The 13,301-nt window shown below is 41.6% G+C and overlaps 1 protein-coding gene across 5 annotated transcripts in view; it reads right to left on the bottom strand.

The window, feature by feature from the left end:
- Positions 1-250: 250 nt before the first annotated feature.
- RACGAP1 (Rac GTPase activating protein 1) overlaps positions 251-13,301 on the bottom strand; it is a 59,897-nt gene continuing 46,846 nt past the window's right edge. For all 5 annotated transcript variants that reach the window (XM_081898666.1, XM_081898669.1, XM_081898667.1 and 2 more), the window contains exons 5-17: positions 12,614-12,683; positions 12,278-12,331; positions 11,326-11,403; positions 10,023-10,140; positions 9,195-9,322; positions 8,167-8,331; positions 6,738-6,833; positions 6,323-6,521; positions 4,657-4,762; positions 4,387-4,519; positions 4,123-4,258; positions 2,765-2,873; positions 251-1,933 (exon numbers count right to left, since the gene is read on the bottom strand). In XM_081898666.1, the coding sequence (XP_081754792.1) occupies positions 1,858-1,933; positions 2,765-2,873; positions 4,123-4,258; positions 4,387-4,519; positions 4,657-4,762; positions 6,323-6,521; positions 6,738-6,833; positions 8,167-8,331; positions 9,195-9,322; positions 10,023-10,140; positions 11,326-11,403; positions 12,278-12,331; positions 12,614-12,683 (1,468 nt within the window). In that variant the 3' untranslated portion in view covers positions 251-1,857. The remainder of the gene's footprint in view (positions 1,934-2,764; positions 2,874-4,122; positions 4,259-4,386; positions 4,520-4,656; positions 4,763-6,322; positions 6,522-6,737; positions 6,834-8,166; positions 8,332-9,194; positions 9,323-10,022; positions 10,141-11,325; positions 11,404-12,277; positions 12,332-12,613; positions 12,684-13,301) is intronic.

Below are 13,301 nucleotides of genomic sequence, written 5' to 3' on the forward strand. Positions count from 1 at the left end.
GGACTTAAAAATGGGTTCCACTTCCATTAACATTCTGAGCAACAGAACACAGAGCAGATATCCATCTGTTATAGGAAGCAGAGAACACTTCGAAGTAAAGATAGGGGAATGTAGCTTATAAGTTAACCTTAGTTCAACATGTCATTCCAGAAACAGAGCAAGACGATCTAAGAGTTTTAATATTTTTAGTTGTCGTTAAAAAGTGATTGAGAAGGTTCCATATAACAAAAAATAACTGCATTAACTCAAGTGACTTGTCTACAGTTGTTTTAATGATAAAGGACAGTTTGCACTGAACAGCAACAAACATAGGCGGAAAAACGTGGTTTTCCTAATCAAGCCTTTTTCAATGAGATACAGGAATTGCAGGTGTTAGTTCCATTTATTCCCATCTTCCATTGCTCTGAGCATGGTACGACGACAATGGCCATTGAAAATCTTTGGGTTGGTTGACATAATTCTAAACCAGTTTAGTGCTTATGTCATAAAACCAGAAGGACTTTGATGGTGTTTACATTTACTTTTAAAAAACCATGGCTTGTTACATACAAGGCAGAGATTGTGGTTCAAAACAAACTGGTTAGTTAAACTAGCCAGCTTCAAAACCCATGGCTTGAAGTTTATTTGTTTAGAAACTGAACAGTTTGTTTTCTGCTACAATCTCTGGTTCGTATGCAATAAGCCATGATTCTGGAAAATGAAAGTAAATGCGAGTGAAGTCTTTCTTCTGCCCACCCAGGAGGAGGAGCCCAGGAGCTCTGTTTTTCTTGGGCACTTTGTTTGTGCTAAACCATGGTTAAAATGTTATGCGCAAACAGGGAAGTACAAAACTATTAATCTGATGGACGGGCAACGCTGCTGCATTTGGGGGAGACACTGAGCATTGCAAACATTAACCTGAAATACTTTATGGAAACACTTTATGGAAATACAATTCAATACTCCACAAAATAATATGGGTCATGTTAAGATACAATTAAACTTTTTTTTGATGGGCCACAACACAAAATAAGACACTCTTGCAAAATCAGTGGTGTGTTTACAAGTGTTGGTAAGACAAACCTTTGTGGGAAAAACTAAACTGGTTGAGTCTTCCATTGCATCTCACAAACAAACAACATGTTCATCTTCTATCCATTAAGTATCCTGCTAAAAGCCCAGGATTTTATAGAAAATAAATACAAGGGTAAAACCAAACTGGCTACAACATGACTAAAACGTTTCCACACTTAACACATGCTTTTATCAGCAATCTAGGCAGTTAAAATAACCCAAGCCAGGTTTCTGAAAGGTTGCAGGTGAAGATTATGCTCAATTCAGTATCCTATTGTTTACTCTGTGCCCTCCTCTGGTGCACAAGGAAGAAGCTCAAGAATGCACTATGGAACACTGGGTTTCCATTTTTCACATAACCAACTTCTGAGTTTACTCACTTAAAAGTCATTGGTTTTAATGAAAAGAAACTAACCAGGAAAGTTCAACATGCACAGCAGTTCTTTGAAACAAGGAAGATTACTGCTGGTGCAAAAATGTATCATTTCCAACAACAATGCACAACTGAAACAAGAATGGGGTGCTTTGAACAGGTGGAGATAATATCTGAGCTACAGAAAACATTTAAAAAAGAACTTTTTGCAGTTTCCCTATTTATATAGGGGTTTGCCAGTTATTTCTCATAAACGTAATATGGCAATAGATACTAAACACTGGAGAATAAAAATAAAGTCTCTTAACTGAAAATGGTATAGTTGATCCTAGTACGCAATGTTGCTGGGAACAAGCGAAGGAACAATTTCAGATTTTATTGCAGCTGTTCATAATCGGACTGCAGGATGATGTTCAGTATGAAACCATGCTTCATTTCAGCATTGGAGAGGCAAAGAAATTACCCTGGCGTCCAATGCTGGTTGCAGATTTGCTTTTGCTGGCAAATCTAGGGAAAAAGAAAGGGAGAGACTTGGCATGAAATGGTTTTCAGTGTCCTAGTATTTGCTTTGGTGGATGAACATGTTTGAGCAAACAATGACTGTTTCTGCACCCACATTTTCACTTTTGTTGAGCACTTAACAAATAACTCAGATGCCATTAATGCTGAAAATGCCCAATGGAAATTCCGCAGATTTTCAAAGTACTTGAGCAGATACAGCCCAAGACAAGATTAGTACAAGTAAAAATCTTCTTTACATATATTGCTTTCTCGCCCCAACCCCACCCAAGTGATGTTGCCAACATTTCAGGGTATGCAGCAGTCTCCAGGAGTCATGATTACCTCCAGGCTGGCCACTTTGATGAAGTTGGAACAAATGGGATTGTGAATTGCAGTTTCCTAGCAACGGAGCTATTTTGCCTTTTCCTAGCTACAGCAAAACTAGCTAGAGGCAGATGCACGGGAGAGCAGCTGTGGTACCCCACCTCATGTTCAAGACCCGTACCCAAGCCAAATACCATCGCTCCCTTATGAGCAGCCTGAAGCACTGCAGTCAACTTTGCTTGAAGGCAAGTTGTGGTTCTTTCAGAACATTACACTCTAGACATGGATCACCTGTTCACTTTGTTTTACTCCTTGCCAGCTTGTTTTGCCTGATTCCAGACCACCCCGTCATCCGCTTGAAACAAGCCACAGAACTCCTCAGCAACAATACTTTCTGCCTATTGCCGAGCTAAACTGACGGCTACAGTGACGCTGCTAGAGTTCTGGAGCCCTTTCTAACTTGGGAGGAAAATGCTTTGTCTGCTAGGTCAAGGAAGCAACGGCCCAACTTACTTGGGTGTGTTTTTGCTGAATGTAGACCTGACCCTCTGGGAGAGCGAACTGCTTGAAGGGGTCTTAACCATTTGTTGCTCTGGAGTGGTGAGTGGTCCCAACATGCTCACTTTGAAGCAAGAAGACACAAGCATGGCACCGTAGTTAGCATTCTTAATCAGCAGCATCTTATCTCAGATAAAGTAGTTTCAGTCTTAGAGATGTATTTGTGAACAGTCTGAAGGAACTAATAATAAACAATTTTAAGAGGCAGCATTTCTCATTCTGGTTGCTATTGCCGATTTCTTCAGGGGTGAAGTCACCCTCTTCTGGGTTGAAAAGAATAAGGCACAAGTATACACATCCTACTGTTCAGGCTGCCACTAAGAAATACTGTGCGTTCCCAACAGCCCACCAATGCTATGCGTTTTTCTGCTGAAGAATTTCAGCTCTTGCAACAACGAAGCACAGTTTAAGCGGAAGTAGCGTAACCAGTTCTCCTAATCAAACACAGTCCCAGAATGTAAAAGAAGAGTGTTGTCTCTGGAAATGGCAACCCCATGTCAAACCCTGCTCTGTTTAATGCACGGCCAGTCTTTCATATATTGGACTCCAACTCACATCCGTATGGCCAACTGTCAGGGATGAGAGCTGTAGCCAAACGACATCTGGAAAGCACCACGTTGGCCACCCCTACAATGCACTGCAACAGAAATGCACAATGTGATAGTGTTGGGATCTGCTTCTCAGCACTGGTTGCCAGCAAAGAGGGAAAAGCACAATATGATGCTGCTATGAATTTCCCTTACAGTAAGGTATAAAAGGTAAGGTAAAGGACTCCTGGACAGTTAAGTCCAGTTAAAGGCAACTATGGGGTGCGGCGCTTATCTCGCTTTTCAGGCCAAGGGAGCCGGCGTATGTCCACAGCTAGCTTTCTGCATCACGTGGCCAGCAGGACTAAACTGCTTCTGGCGCAACAGGACACTGTGACGGAAGCCAGAATGCACGGAAATGCCGTTTTCCCTTACAGAATGTTGCAGGCAAGAGGAGAGTGAATTCAACAGGAAGTTGCCATTTCTGACAGGAGCACCACATTCTGAGGCATATCTAATCACACACTGTAGCTTTTTGCTCCAGGAATATGCATTTAGGATGATGCAGCCTCAAGTTTTAGCACTGCAGGGATGACCCAAGAATGAATTGAAGAAAAGGGATTGTCGGCAGGAGTTAAATGGACAAAAGGTAACATTAGAGCAACAGCCTGAATAATTATTAAAACCAATATCTGGCACTAAGAAATGAAAAGGCTAGGTTGTTTGTTGAAAGGGCCACTTTTCTTTTAATTCCCATTAGGTAGCCAATAAATAGGGTATGATTACCTTTAACATCTGGTGTGCAGGGTGTGGAGTAGGCATTTGTGTTTTCAATGATATGTGATGGTTCAATGTTTTCCTGTTCCACCATCATGAACTGACTCCAATATTCCACAGGCAAGCAGATCAGCCGCTCCACCACCTACAGGAGCACACTGGCATGAGACTTACTCCTCTTTCAGAACACCATAGACAAATACCAGCAATGCAATCGATACATTTTGGCTGCCAAAAGTTCACATTCTGCCTCAATTTACACTGCTGGCCTACCTTGGGTTGCCTTTTTGTATCCTGGAGTAGTGTCATGGGTTCAGGATCTGGCACAGCATGACCAACAATTGTAGGTCCAAAGACCTTGGACAAGTTGGAGACATCCATTTTTGTATCTGGACTTTGGGCCACTCTGGACAAAGAGACAGAGCATTTGTGTAAAGCAAGCCTGCCATTCTTCTTGGTTCATAATCATTCCCCCATGCCAACAGAATTATATCATTTTTTCCACACTAACTCTTCCAGAATCTATATCCCAACTGGACTCACCTCTGGAGGTGTATCATAAGGAAAGCCAGAGTGTCTCGGTTAGCCTGCGGGAGCTCCCCAACTGTTTGATACATGGCTGCCACACTATTGTCTTCATCAACTATTTCTTTAAACAAAACAAAACAAATAGCATTTCTATGACTGCTTTCAACATATCTATAGGTTTTCATTAAGAGACAGGACACAAGTTGTGTTGTGTCTCATGTGTTATTAAATACAAAGCAACAGGAGTTACCATCACTATCAAATCAGTAGAATGTCCCATCTCAATATTGGGAAAGGGAAGATTTATTGAAATAGGCAACTCAATTGGAATTTTCCCGACTACTGTAACATCTACAGAACAAAGACAAATGAGACAGAAAAACCTATCTGCTGTGTGTCGCCTAGTGCTCAACATGATGCATGGGAAAATTATTAGGGGAGTCAAACTACTCTATGACACTATCCCAACGAGGGCAGCATGCATAGGTCCAGCCTAGTTTATGTGCGCTGAACTGTGCTAGGAGTCAAATGAGCCCATCAACTTATATTTGAAGACTTGCTGCAATACCGGGGTTTCTGTTGTGGGATTTTTAAAAAAGGTAGTTTGCAACAGAGCAGATATAAAAGTGCTCCTTGCAACATAGTCTATTGCTTTCCTATTAGTATTGTATTAAGGTTTTTCATTACACACAATAAAGAGTGAAACAAATGGAGAAGAATTAGCACACTAAAATGAGAGGGAAAAGCTTCTTTGAAAAATGGGTATCATCCCTTTGGGTGACATAACACCGTTGGTAAGAAAAGAGGCTTCTAATAATGTAATTATGTCCTTATTGTTATAGTCTTAAGGGCCTGTTATTTAAAATAGATTTTCAGTCAGACAAGTAGGAGGTTTTCTTACTGGATTTTCAGTCAGACAAGTAGGAGGTTATCAAAAAACAGGAGGCAAGTGAAACAAGAGAGGGAAAGTGGTGTGTAGGAGGATGTTTGTGTCAGCTAGGCTAGGAGTGAAAAGTACCAGGTCATAGCAGTTGCTGTTTGGGGGAAATAATGTAATCAAATAAGTCTAGAATGGCATTACATTTAGGCAAATAATTCATTTGTGCCTGTTAGTAAAGGTAAAGGGACCCCTGACCATTAGGTCCAGTCGTGACCGACTCTGGGGTTGCGGCGCTCATCTCGCTTTCTTGGCTGGGAGAGCCGACGTACAGCTTCAGGGTCATGTGGCCAGCAGGACTAAGCCGCTTCTGGCGAACCAGAGCAGCTCATGGTTCCCTTCGGACCTATTTGTCTACTTGCACTTTGATGTGCTTTCGAACTGCTAGGTTGGCAGGAGCAGGGACCAAGCAATGGGAGCTCACCCCGTCGCGGGAATTCGAACCGCCAACCTTCTGATTAGCAAGTCCTAGGCTCTGTGGTTTAACCCACAGTGCCACCCACGTCCCTTGTGCCTGTTACTCACTCTCAAAAAGCCAGTTCTAAGAGTTCCACTATCCAACCATCAATATCAGCTATAAAATATATTTCTGTTTCTCCCCGGTGCAACAGCAACAGAGAATCAAATAGTTATCTTCCTTGTGATAGGTGATGACTCCATATGATGAAAGACAGGGAGCCAGTGTTTTGTAAGCTTTCGCATTGAAGAAATGCCCATATCACTTGGGACAGCCATAATTCTTACCTGCTGCCTCCATAAAAGCCCTGTTGAGACGGAAGGTGAGGAGAGGCTCCTTCAGGTTGCGGAGGAAGTCTTTAAGGAGACCACACACAGCATGGATATCTTCCACCTTGCTAAGCAGGGGCACAGTCTTCCCTCGAAGGAACTTTTCCTTCAAATCTTTCACTGTACGATCACAACCAGAAATTCGGTAGAGGCCTGTCTGTTGAAAGAACAGTATGTCAACCTATGTTCAAAGTTTTTAGCTTTGGTGGACCCCATCTCCCAGTGCATAAGGTTATGATCTTAATAACAGCACAAACATTTTTTTTATTTCAATGGCTGCAAACTCTCATAGGGCCCCAAAAGGTAGACAGTATATAATTCTCTTCATTCCAAATAGCATAAACAAGATGATGCACACTTTTCAAGTTCTTACCTCATGCAGCCCTCGCTGCTCAATCTCATTCACACAGTGAACTATGATGGAGGGGATCATGGGAGGCGTCAGAGATACAAAATCCATTAGCACTCCCTGAAAAAGAGGAACACGGTGATTTTCCATCCATACCCGACTCCCTAGAAGTCTCACAGAAGAAAGATTCTTTAAGAGGACAAAGGCACAGGTTTCAGGTCTTCCAACAGACAACTTGACCATAACCTACCTACAGAATCCTTGATGGAAAACAGCTCATAACTGCACTCCAGGAAAATAGGGAGCAAAATCGCTTTAAACTGATTTTTGCAACCAAGTGCTACAATCAAAATCTCAAGTGTAAATCCTACTATCGAATTCTGTTATAGATCATAGTACAAATATGAAGAGATATGAGTATAAACCTGTCAAATCATTAGTGGTGGAGACACTAGAAATGCTTGCAGAAACATCATACATTTTCTGGCTGGTGTGAAGGATATGTGCTTGTTAATAGCACAGGTGTAACAAAGATTCTACCACAGAGACATCACATTCTTTTTTCCACATTACTTAAAACTGCATAATCTAAAGATAACATCCCCAAGACCTTTCTGAAAAACCTTAGGCATGGACAAAAAATGATAAGATCTAACTGAGCAGCTGTTAACTCCTGGTTCCCTTAGGAAAAAGGTGGCAGACATTGTTAGCAGTTATTTTGTTCTGCTCATCTTTCACTTTACATCTGGCCAGGTACAAGCACCCCTAAGCAGCATGGAAACCTTATGTTTGTACATAATCCTAAAGTTACTAATAGGAAGCATACAGCTTAAGACTTTCTTTAAATTACTGGCCCTCTAGCTGTTCTAGCTTCATGTGAAGCCTCCACAGGGCACAGCAAGCCTTCATCCCCGTGCCCTGAAAAGGCTTCGCGGGGCTATCCCTGGCTTTTGCGGGAGGTGGGGCACAGCTCTGTCCCTTCCCCCACCTCCCAGAAAAAAACCCCAAAGGCCACGCTCCCTTTAAAGAGCCGTGTGGAGTGTGTGCGGCTCTTGGGGAAAAGCCTGCAAGCGCTGCACACAAGCTCCTCGCGGCTCGTGAAAGGGAGTGCTGAACAGAGCCTGGGATGCATACAGGCTCTGCTCAGCGCTCCCTTTAAATTTTTTTCCCCTTGCATTCCCCCTCTAAAAACTAGGTGTGTCTTATGGTCAGGTGTGAAAAATACGGTATGTATTCTTTCAATAGGTCGAGTAAGATTTGTAAGTTTAAAAATGTTCCTGGAGAAGCATGTTTAAGTATTTTGCTTTAATATGCTGCAAGACACTTTGGGATACTCTTTGTGTAAGAAGTGACAAATAAGTATAATTTTTTAAAAAACCATTTTGTTCTTTAGATCCAACAGAAAACTTTTCAGTTGTAGGCCACTGAAGATGCTGCACATACGGAAGCATACCTCTCCAATTCTGACAGGGGTTCCTGCCAAGGTAGGGATGCAGGGCAAAGGGCAGCGATCTCGACATTCTGGGTGTGTCACTACCCGACAGTCTCGGCACTTCAAGGCCACTTTCCCAAACTTTATCCGCTTGCCACATGGAACACACGACTCGGGTTTAATAACCTGGAGAGAGACTACATGTGTAAGGAACAGCTTGATCTGAAATAAGCACTGAAATATATTTAGTCCAGATAAGGACCCTTATCCAAATCAGTAGTTTATTCATTTGAATATTTCCATCCCACCAGTCAGCTAGAGAGGCTCTCAAAACTGCTAATCACTAAAACTGACATAAAAGTCAATCTAGAAAAACATAATATCATTCTGGTTAAGAACAGCAAGTGCAAACCACAGCAGCAACGTGAGTCAGTCAGTCAAATGCCTTCATGAGCAAGAAGGCTTTGAATGCAACTTCTGACTCAATGAGCTTGACATATGAGCCACTCTGGGCAGGTAAGTGGGTACACTGGCAGTTATGATGCAGCAGCTAGGGAGCTACTTTGCACAACACAATAGTCTCATTGCAATTGCAGGCTTCGTGGGCAAGCCAGATTTAAAACAGTTTCTCCACTCTGCTTACAAGATGTCAGACAGAATTTGCTAATGTCTCCCTAAACATGCATCCCTGGGCTGGGCTCAGTAAGCTAAGCCATGATTTCATTGTATGCTTGGTATCTTAAAAGATTACAGCAACATTTGATTAAATATATTTGCATTGTGCTAAAGGGTACCAACGCAGATGTCCTGCTTATCTCAAAAGATTATGGTACTCAGGTTCCAAGGAACCCCAGGGAGAAGGGGAGAGGTTCACATCTAAAGAGGTGTTTTGTCAAGTATTCTGGGCTCAAAATATTTAGGGCTTTGGAAAAGACAAAGCCAACACTTTGAAAAAGGTCCACAAACTGGTACCCTGCCCAGCACTAATAAACCTGCTCAAAATAACAAAAGAGGAATTCACACAGGCTGCTCATTGCCTGCTTGCTCACCGTTTTTGATACAAATTCATGTAGCCTCATCCCAGTGTTCCCAGGCGTGCTAGATCCATCTGTTTCAGATTTGTTTTCTTGCTTCCTGCTTCCCAGGCTTGAATCACTGCTCCAAGGTTGTAGAATGGCTTGGGAGGAGACAAGTCACAGTCATTTTACAGATTCTGCCTTTGAAATAGGTTTCAGGGGGAGAATAGGGACACCCAATTTAGAAGCGAGTGAATATACCATTTCTCACAAAAGCTACCACTACTCTAGTTGCAAGCTAATGCAACTAGAAAGAAGCTTCAAGATACCCAATTTTGTCTCATTTTTCCTATTTTTCATATTAAAATAATGACAATTTCACTTTAAACACACACAAGGGTTACATTTAGATCCTTTTCCCATCACAGCAGCTCAGGCTTGAGAGGGAGGGATATTTGGCGGTCAGCTTTCAGTGTACCTCCTTAATCCTTCTTACAGTAGAAATAGAAACAGATGTGTGGGATGGATTTAAGCAGAACAGATAAAATGTTTCAGGAGTGTTTTCCCCTCCTCTATATTATAAAATACGAAATGGAATAAAACTATGCAGTATAAGAGTGACAGAGGAAAGTATGCTCTTAGTTCATCCATAACAGATTTGAAACATAATTCAAATATGTGCTGCCATTTCCTGTTGAACTTCGGCAGCCAACAGTATCCTCTGCAGTGCTTAGTCACAGAAAATGACTCTCACTTGTATCAGCAACCTTCTGGCTGCAAAATGGATTAACGGCTGTGGTTACAGAGAAGTCACAGTATTAAATTTGAAATGCAAGTAATAATCTGAAAGCAGGCACTTACCTGCCTTTCTACGGTCTGCAATATAGCAAGGTACAGTTTCAATAGTGGCGATTGCTTCAATTGGGCCTCCATCATTAGGCACTGTGAGAGTCGTTTTTGCAACTATTGATTCATTTCCCTGAAATGAGACAGCCAAGAGATTAACAGGTGCAAGATGTACCTAAGGGTCATATATAAGAGTCTCTCTCTGCCCGAGCATATGCAACCTGTTATCCATGTTAATGGTGCAGCCTTGAGCACCTACTCAGCATATGAAAATCTTGGCTTCAAAATAAAGGCATCCACAGTGAAAGTGAGGAGCTGGCCGCTAGGTTGTAGTTGGACACTTTATATTACTGCTATATCCTGCTCCAACCAGATAAAATGAAAATATGCCCAGGCATGGTAGTGCATGGATGACGCCTACATATGACTGGCATCTTGATGAGCAACCTTCTTACATCAGATGTTTTATCATTTACAGTGGTACCTCGTAAGACAAATGCCTCGTAAGACAAAAAACTCGCAAGACGAAAGAGTTTTTCGTTTTTTGAGTTGCTTCGCAAGACGAATTTCCCTATGGGCTTGCATTGCAAGACGAAAATGTCTTGCAAGTTTGATTTTCAATGCATTCCTATGGGAATCCGTGCTTCGCAAGACGAAAAATTCGCAAGACGAAAAAACTCACAGAACGAATTAATTTCATCTTGCAAGGTACCACTGTACAGGATTTTCTAAGAACAGAATACATAAGTCATTCACAAAGTGTGCCATCGAAAGGTAGATCCACTGAATGATGTATCTGGGAGCACACAATGCAGCACTATTTTGATGTTAAGCGAATGTGGACTATTGTCTGGGAAACTATTCAGAGCACCACATAAGCCACTCAGAGCTTTTCTGCAGGGAAAACACAATACAAGACAATAAATGACAATGTAAATAGCCAAATGGCTGCAATATCAGATAGGGCTCTATATTAATACTTGAACCGTGAGTTCATAAGAAGTAGATGTTGACCCACACAATATTTGATACACTCTGTATAGATGTTGAGGTGCCAATTGTGCTGATCATTCCCACTGTGCAATGAATTTGTACGATAGCACAGAGTTGGAGATTTGCCACCTGATCAGGGTCAACAGCATTTCTCCACCTTTCATTTTGGGTATGGAGAAGCAGTCATATCATCTACATTGCACTCTGGGTGGTACATGTTATGTCGTAAAGTAATGTATAATACTAAGCACCGCTCCACCTATCCCAAAATCCACAGGCACTTCTGTCAAAAGGAAGGTTGTATAAACCATGCAAAGTTGCATACCTGGTCCACGGTAGAGCCAATGGAACGGGTTTTCTTTAAACAACCTGGTGGGCCTTCTATAAATTGTCTGGACGAGCGCTGTAAAGAAAAAATTGCAATACCATGTTTGGGTCAAAACACTACAGAATTTTTGAGAAAGCAGAAAATGCATTCTATTGGAATACTCAAGACACTAAATGATGTTACACATCTGTATTTACAAGAGATGCGATATTCTTGAAATGATCTGCGTAGAATTTTAAGTAAACCTTTCTGAAGTGCCCTTTCCCACTTGAGATATGCCGAGAAGATACACTTCTCACCTAGCACTGTAACCAGACGAAAGTGAAGAGAATTGAATGGGAAGGCAGGAAGAAAAGACACACTCTGCTTTAGGATTCCACCCCCACCCCCACTAGTATATATGAAACAGAACTCAAAGTTTCAGCTGTGCTATCCTGCAAGCCAAAATGAGACGGAAATTGTAACTTCTATCTTTGATGTCATGAAACTGTCTTCAGATCTGTCCTACTTCATCTCAAAGCCCTTGTACAAGGCATTAAAGCATTTCAAAAGAAAATTCCAGGTTTGAAACAAGCAGCTCAGAGGAATACATCTTGAAATTTAAGTGGCTCTCTAGATTATGCCAGCCTGGAAAGGGTTTTGTATTGCTGACATAAGGGAAGCACACACTTGACTAGGAAATCTATCCATCATGTGTGTTAAAAAAGAGGACAAATTATTGCATATGTATATTGGTGTACACTTTAAAAGTTCACACTCAAGGAGTTTAGAAAATATTTGCCAGTTTGACCATTTGTAACTATTGCCACTTGATACCAAGACACCTAAGTGAAGTAGTGAATATGCATATGGATAACAATGGAGAATTGAAACCTGTGTGAACGAACACACACACACAACTCATTTTTGCATTAGACCATTACAAGTCAGTAAAGGGAAAAGTACATACCCTTTTCTCTCTTTTCTTCAGTTTGACAGTCTTTACCACTGTGGAATCCCATTCCTGAAGATACAAGAAAAATCTGGTTGGCATTATGAAGGCAGCAAATTTCTGTGTTGTTTGTTTGGTTTTATCCTCAATTTATGTTACTAAATCTATGACTCTTATGACCTGCTAGACCGCAAAACTATTTGGTATAGCACTGAATGGAATCTAGGAGCAAAAGGTTAATACAGAAGTACAGACAAAGATAGTTCACATGATCACCACACTTCTCTTTACACATGGTCCTATTTCTACATCATTCAAGGAGAGAACAAGAAAGGCAGATCATGGTAACATTACCAGCGATTCATCGGTCTTGTCAAAACTGATGTCTGATAAAATTGAACCAGATTCATCTATTGTAGATAATCTAAATACAAGAAGAAAAAAAATGTAAAAATCACACATATGCATGTAACATTCTTCCAGATAACACCCTTGTCAAGGCCTTATGATTACTAGCTCAAATACTTAGTATTTGAAGGCAGGCAGACTCTGAAAGAAGTCTAGCTCGGCACATTCCTAATTATATGTAATCAATACATATGCAACTTCGCTACACAAACACAGATAAAGGGTAAAGGACCCCCTGGACAGTTAAGTCCAGGCAAAGGTGACTATAGGGTCGTGGCACTCATCTCGCTTTTCAGGCTGAGGGAGCTGGTGTTTGTCCACAGACAGCTTTCCGAGTCATGTGGCCATCATGACTAAACCACTTCTTGTGCAACGGGACATTGTGATGGAAGCCAGAGCGCACAGAAACGCCATTTACCTTCCTGCCACATCAGTACCTATTTATTTACTTGCACTGGCATGCTTTTGAACTGCTAGGTTGGCAGGAGCTGGGACAGAGCAACGGGAGCTCACCCCATTGCGTGGTTTTGAATCACCGATCTTACGATCAGCAAACCCAAGAGGCTCAGTGGTTTAGACCACAACGCCACCTGCATCCCTATATAATAAAAACATAGGGTATAATATCTGGTAT

The sequence above is a fragment of the Podarcis melisellensis genome (genome assembly GCF_964234715.1).
Source record: "Podarcis melisellensis genome assembly, chromosome: 2".
NCBI lineage: Eukaryota > Metazoa > Chordata > Lepidosauria > Squamata > Lacertidae > Podarcis > Podarcis melisellensis.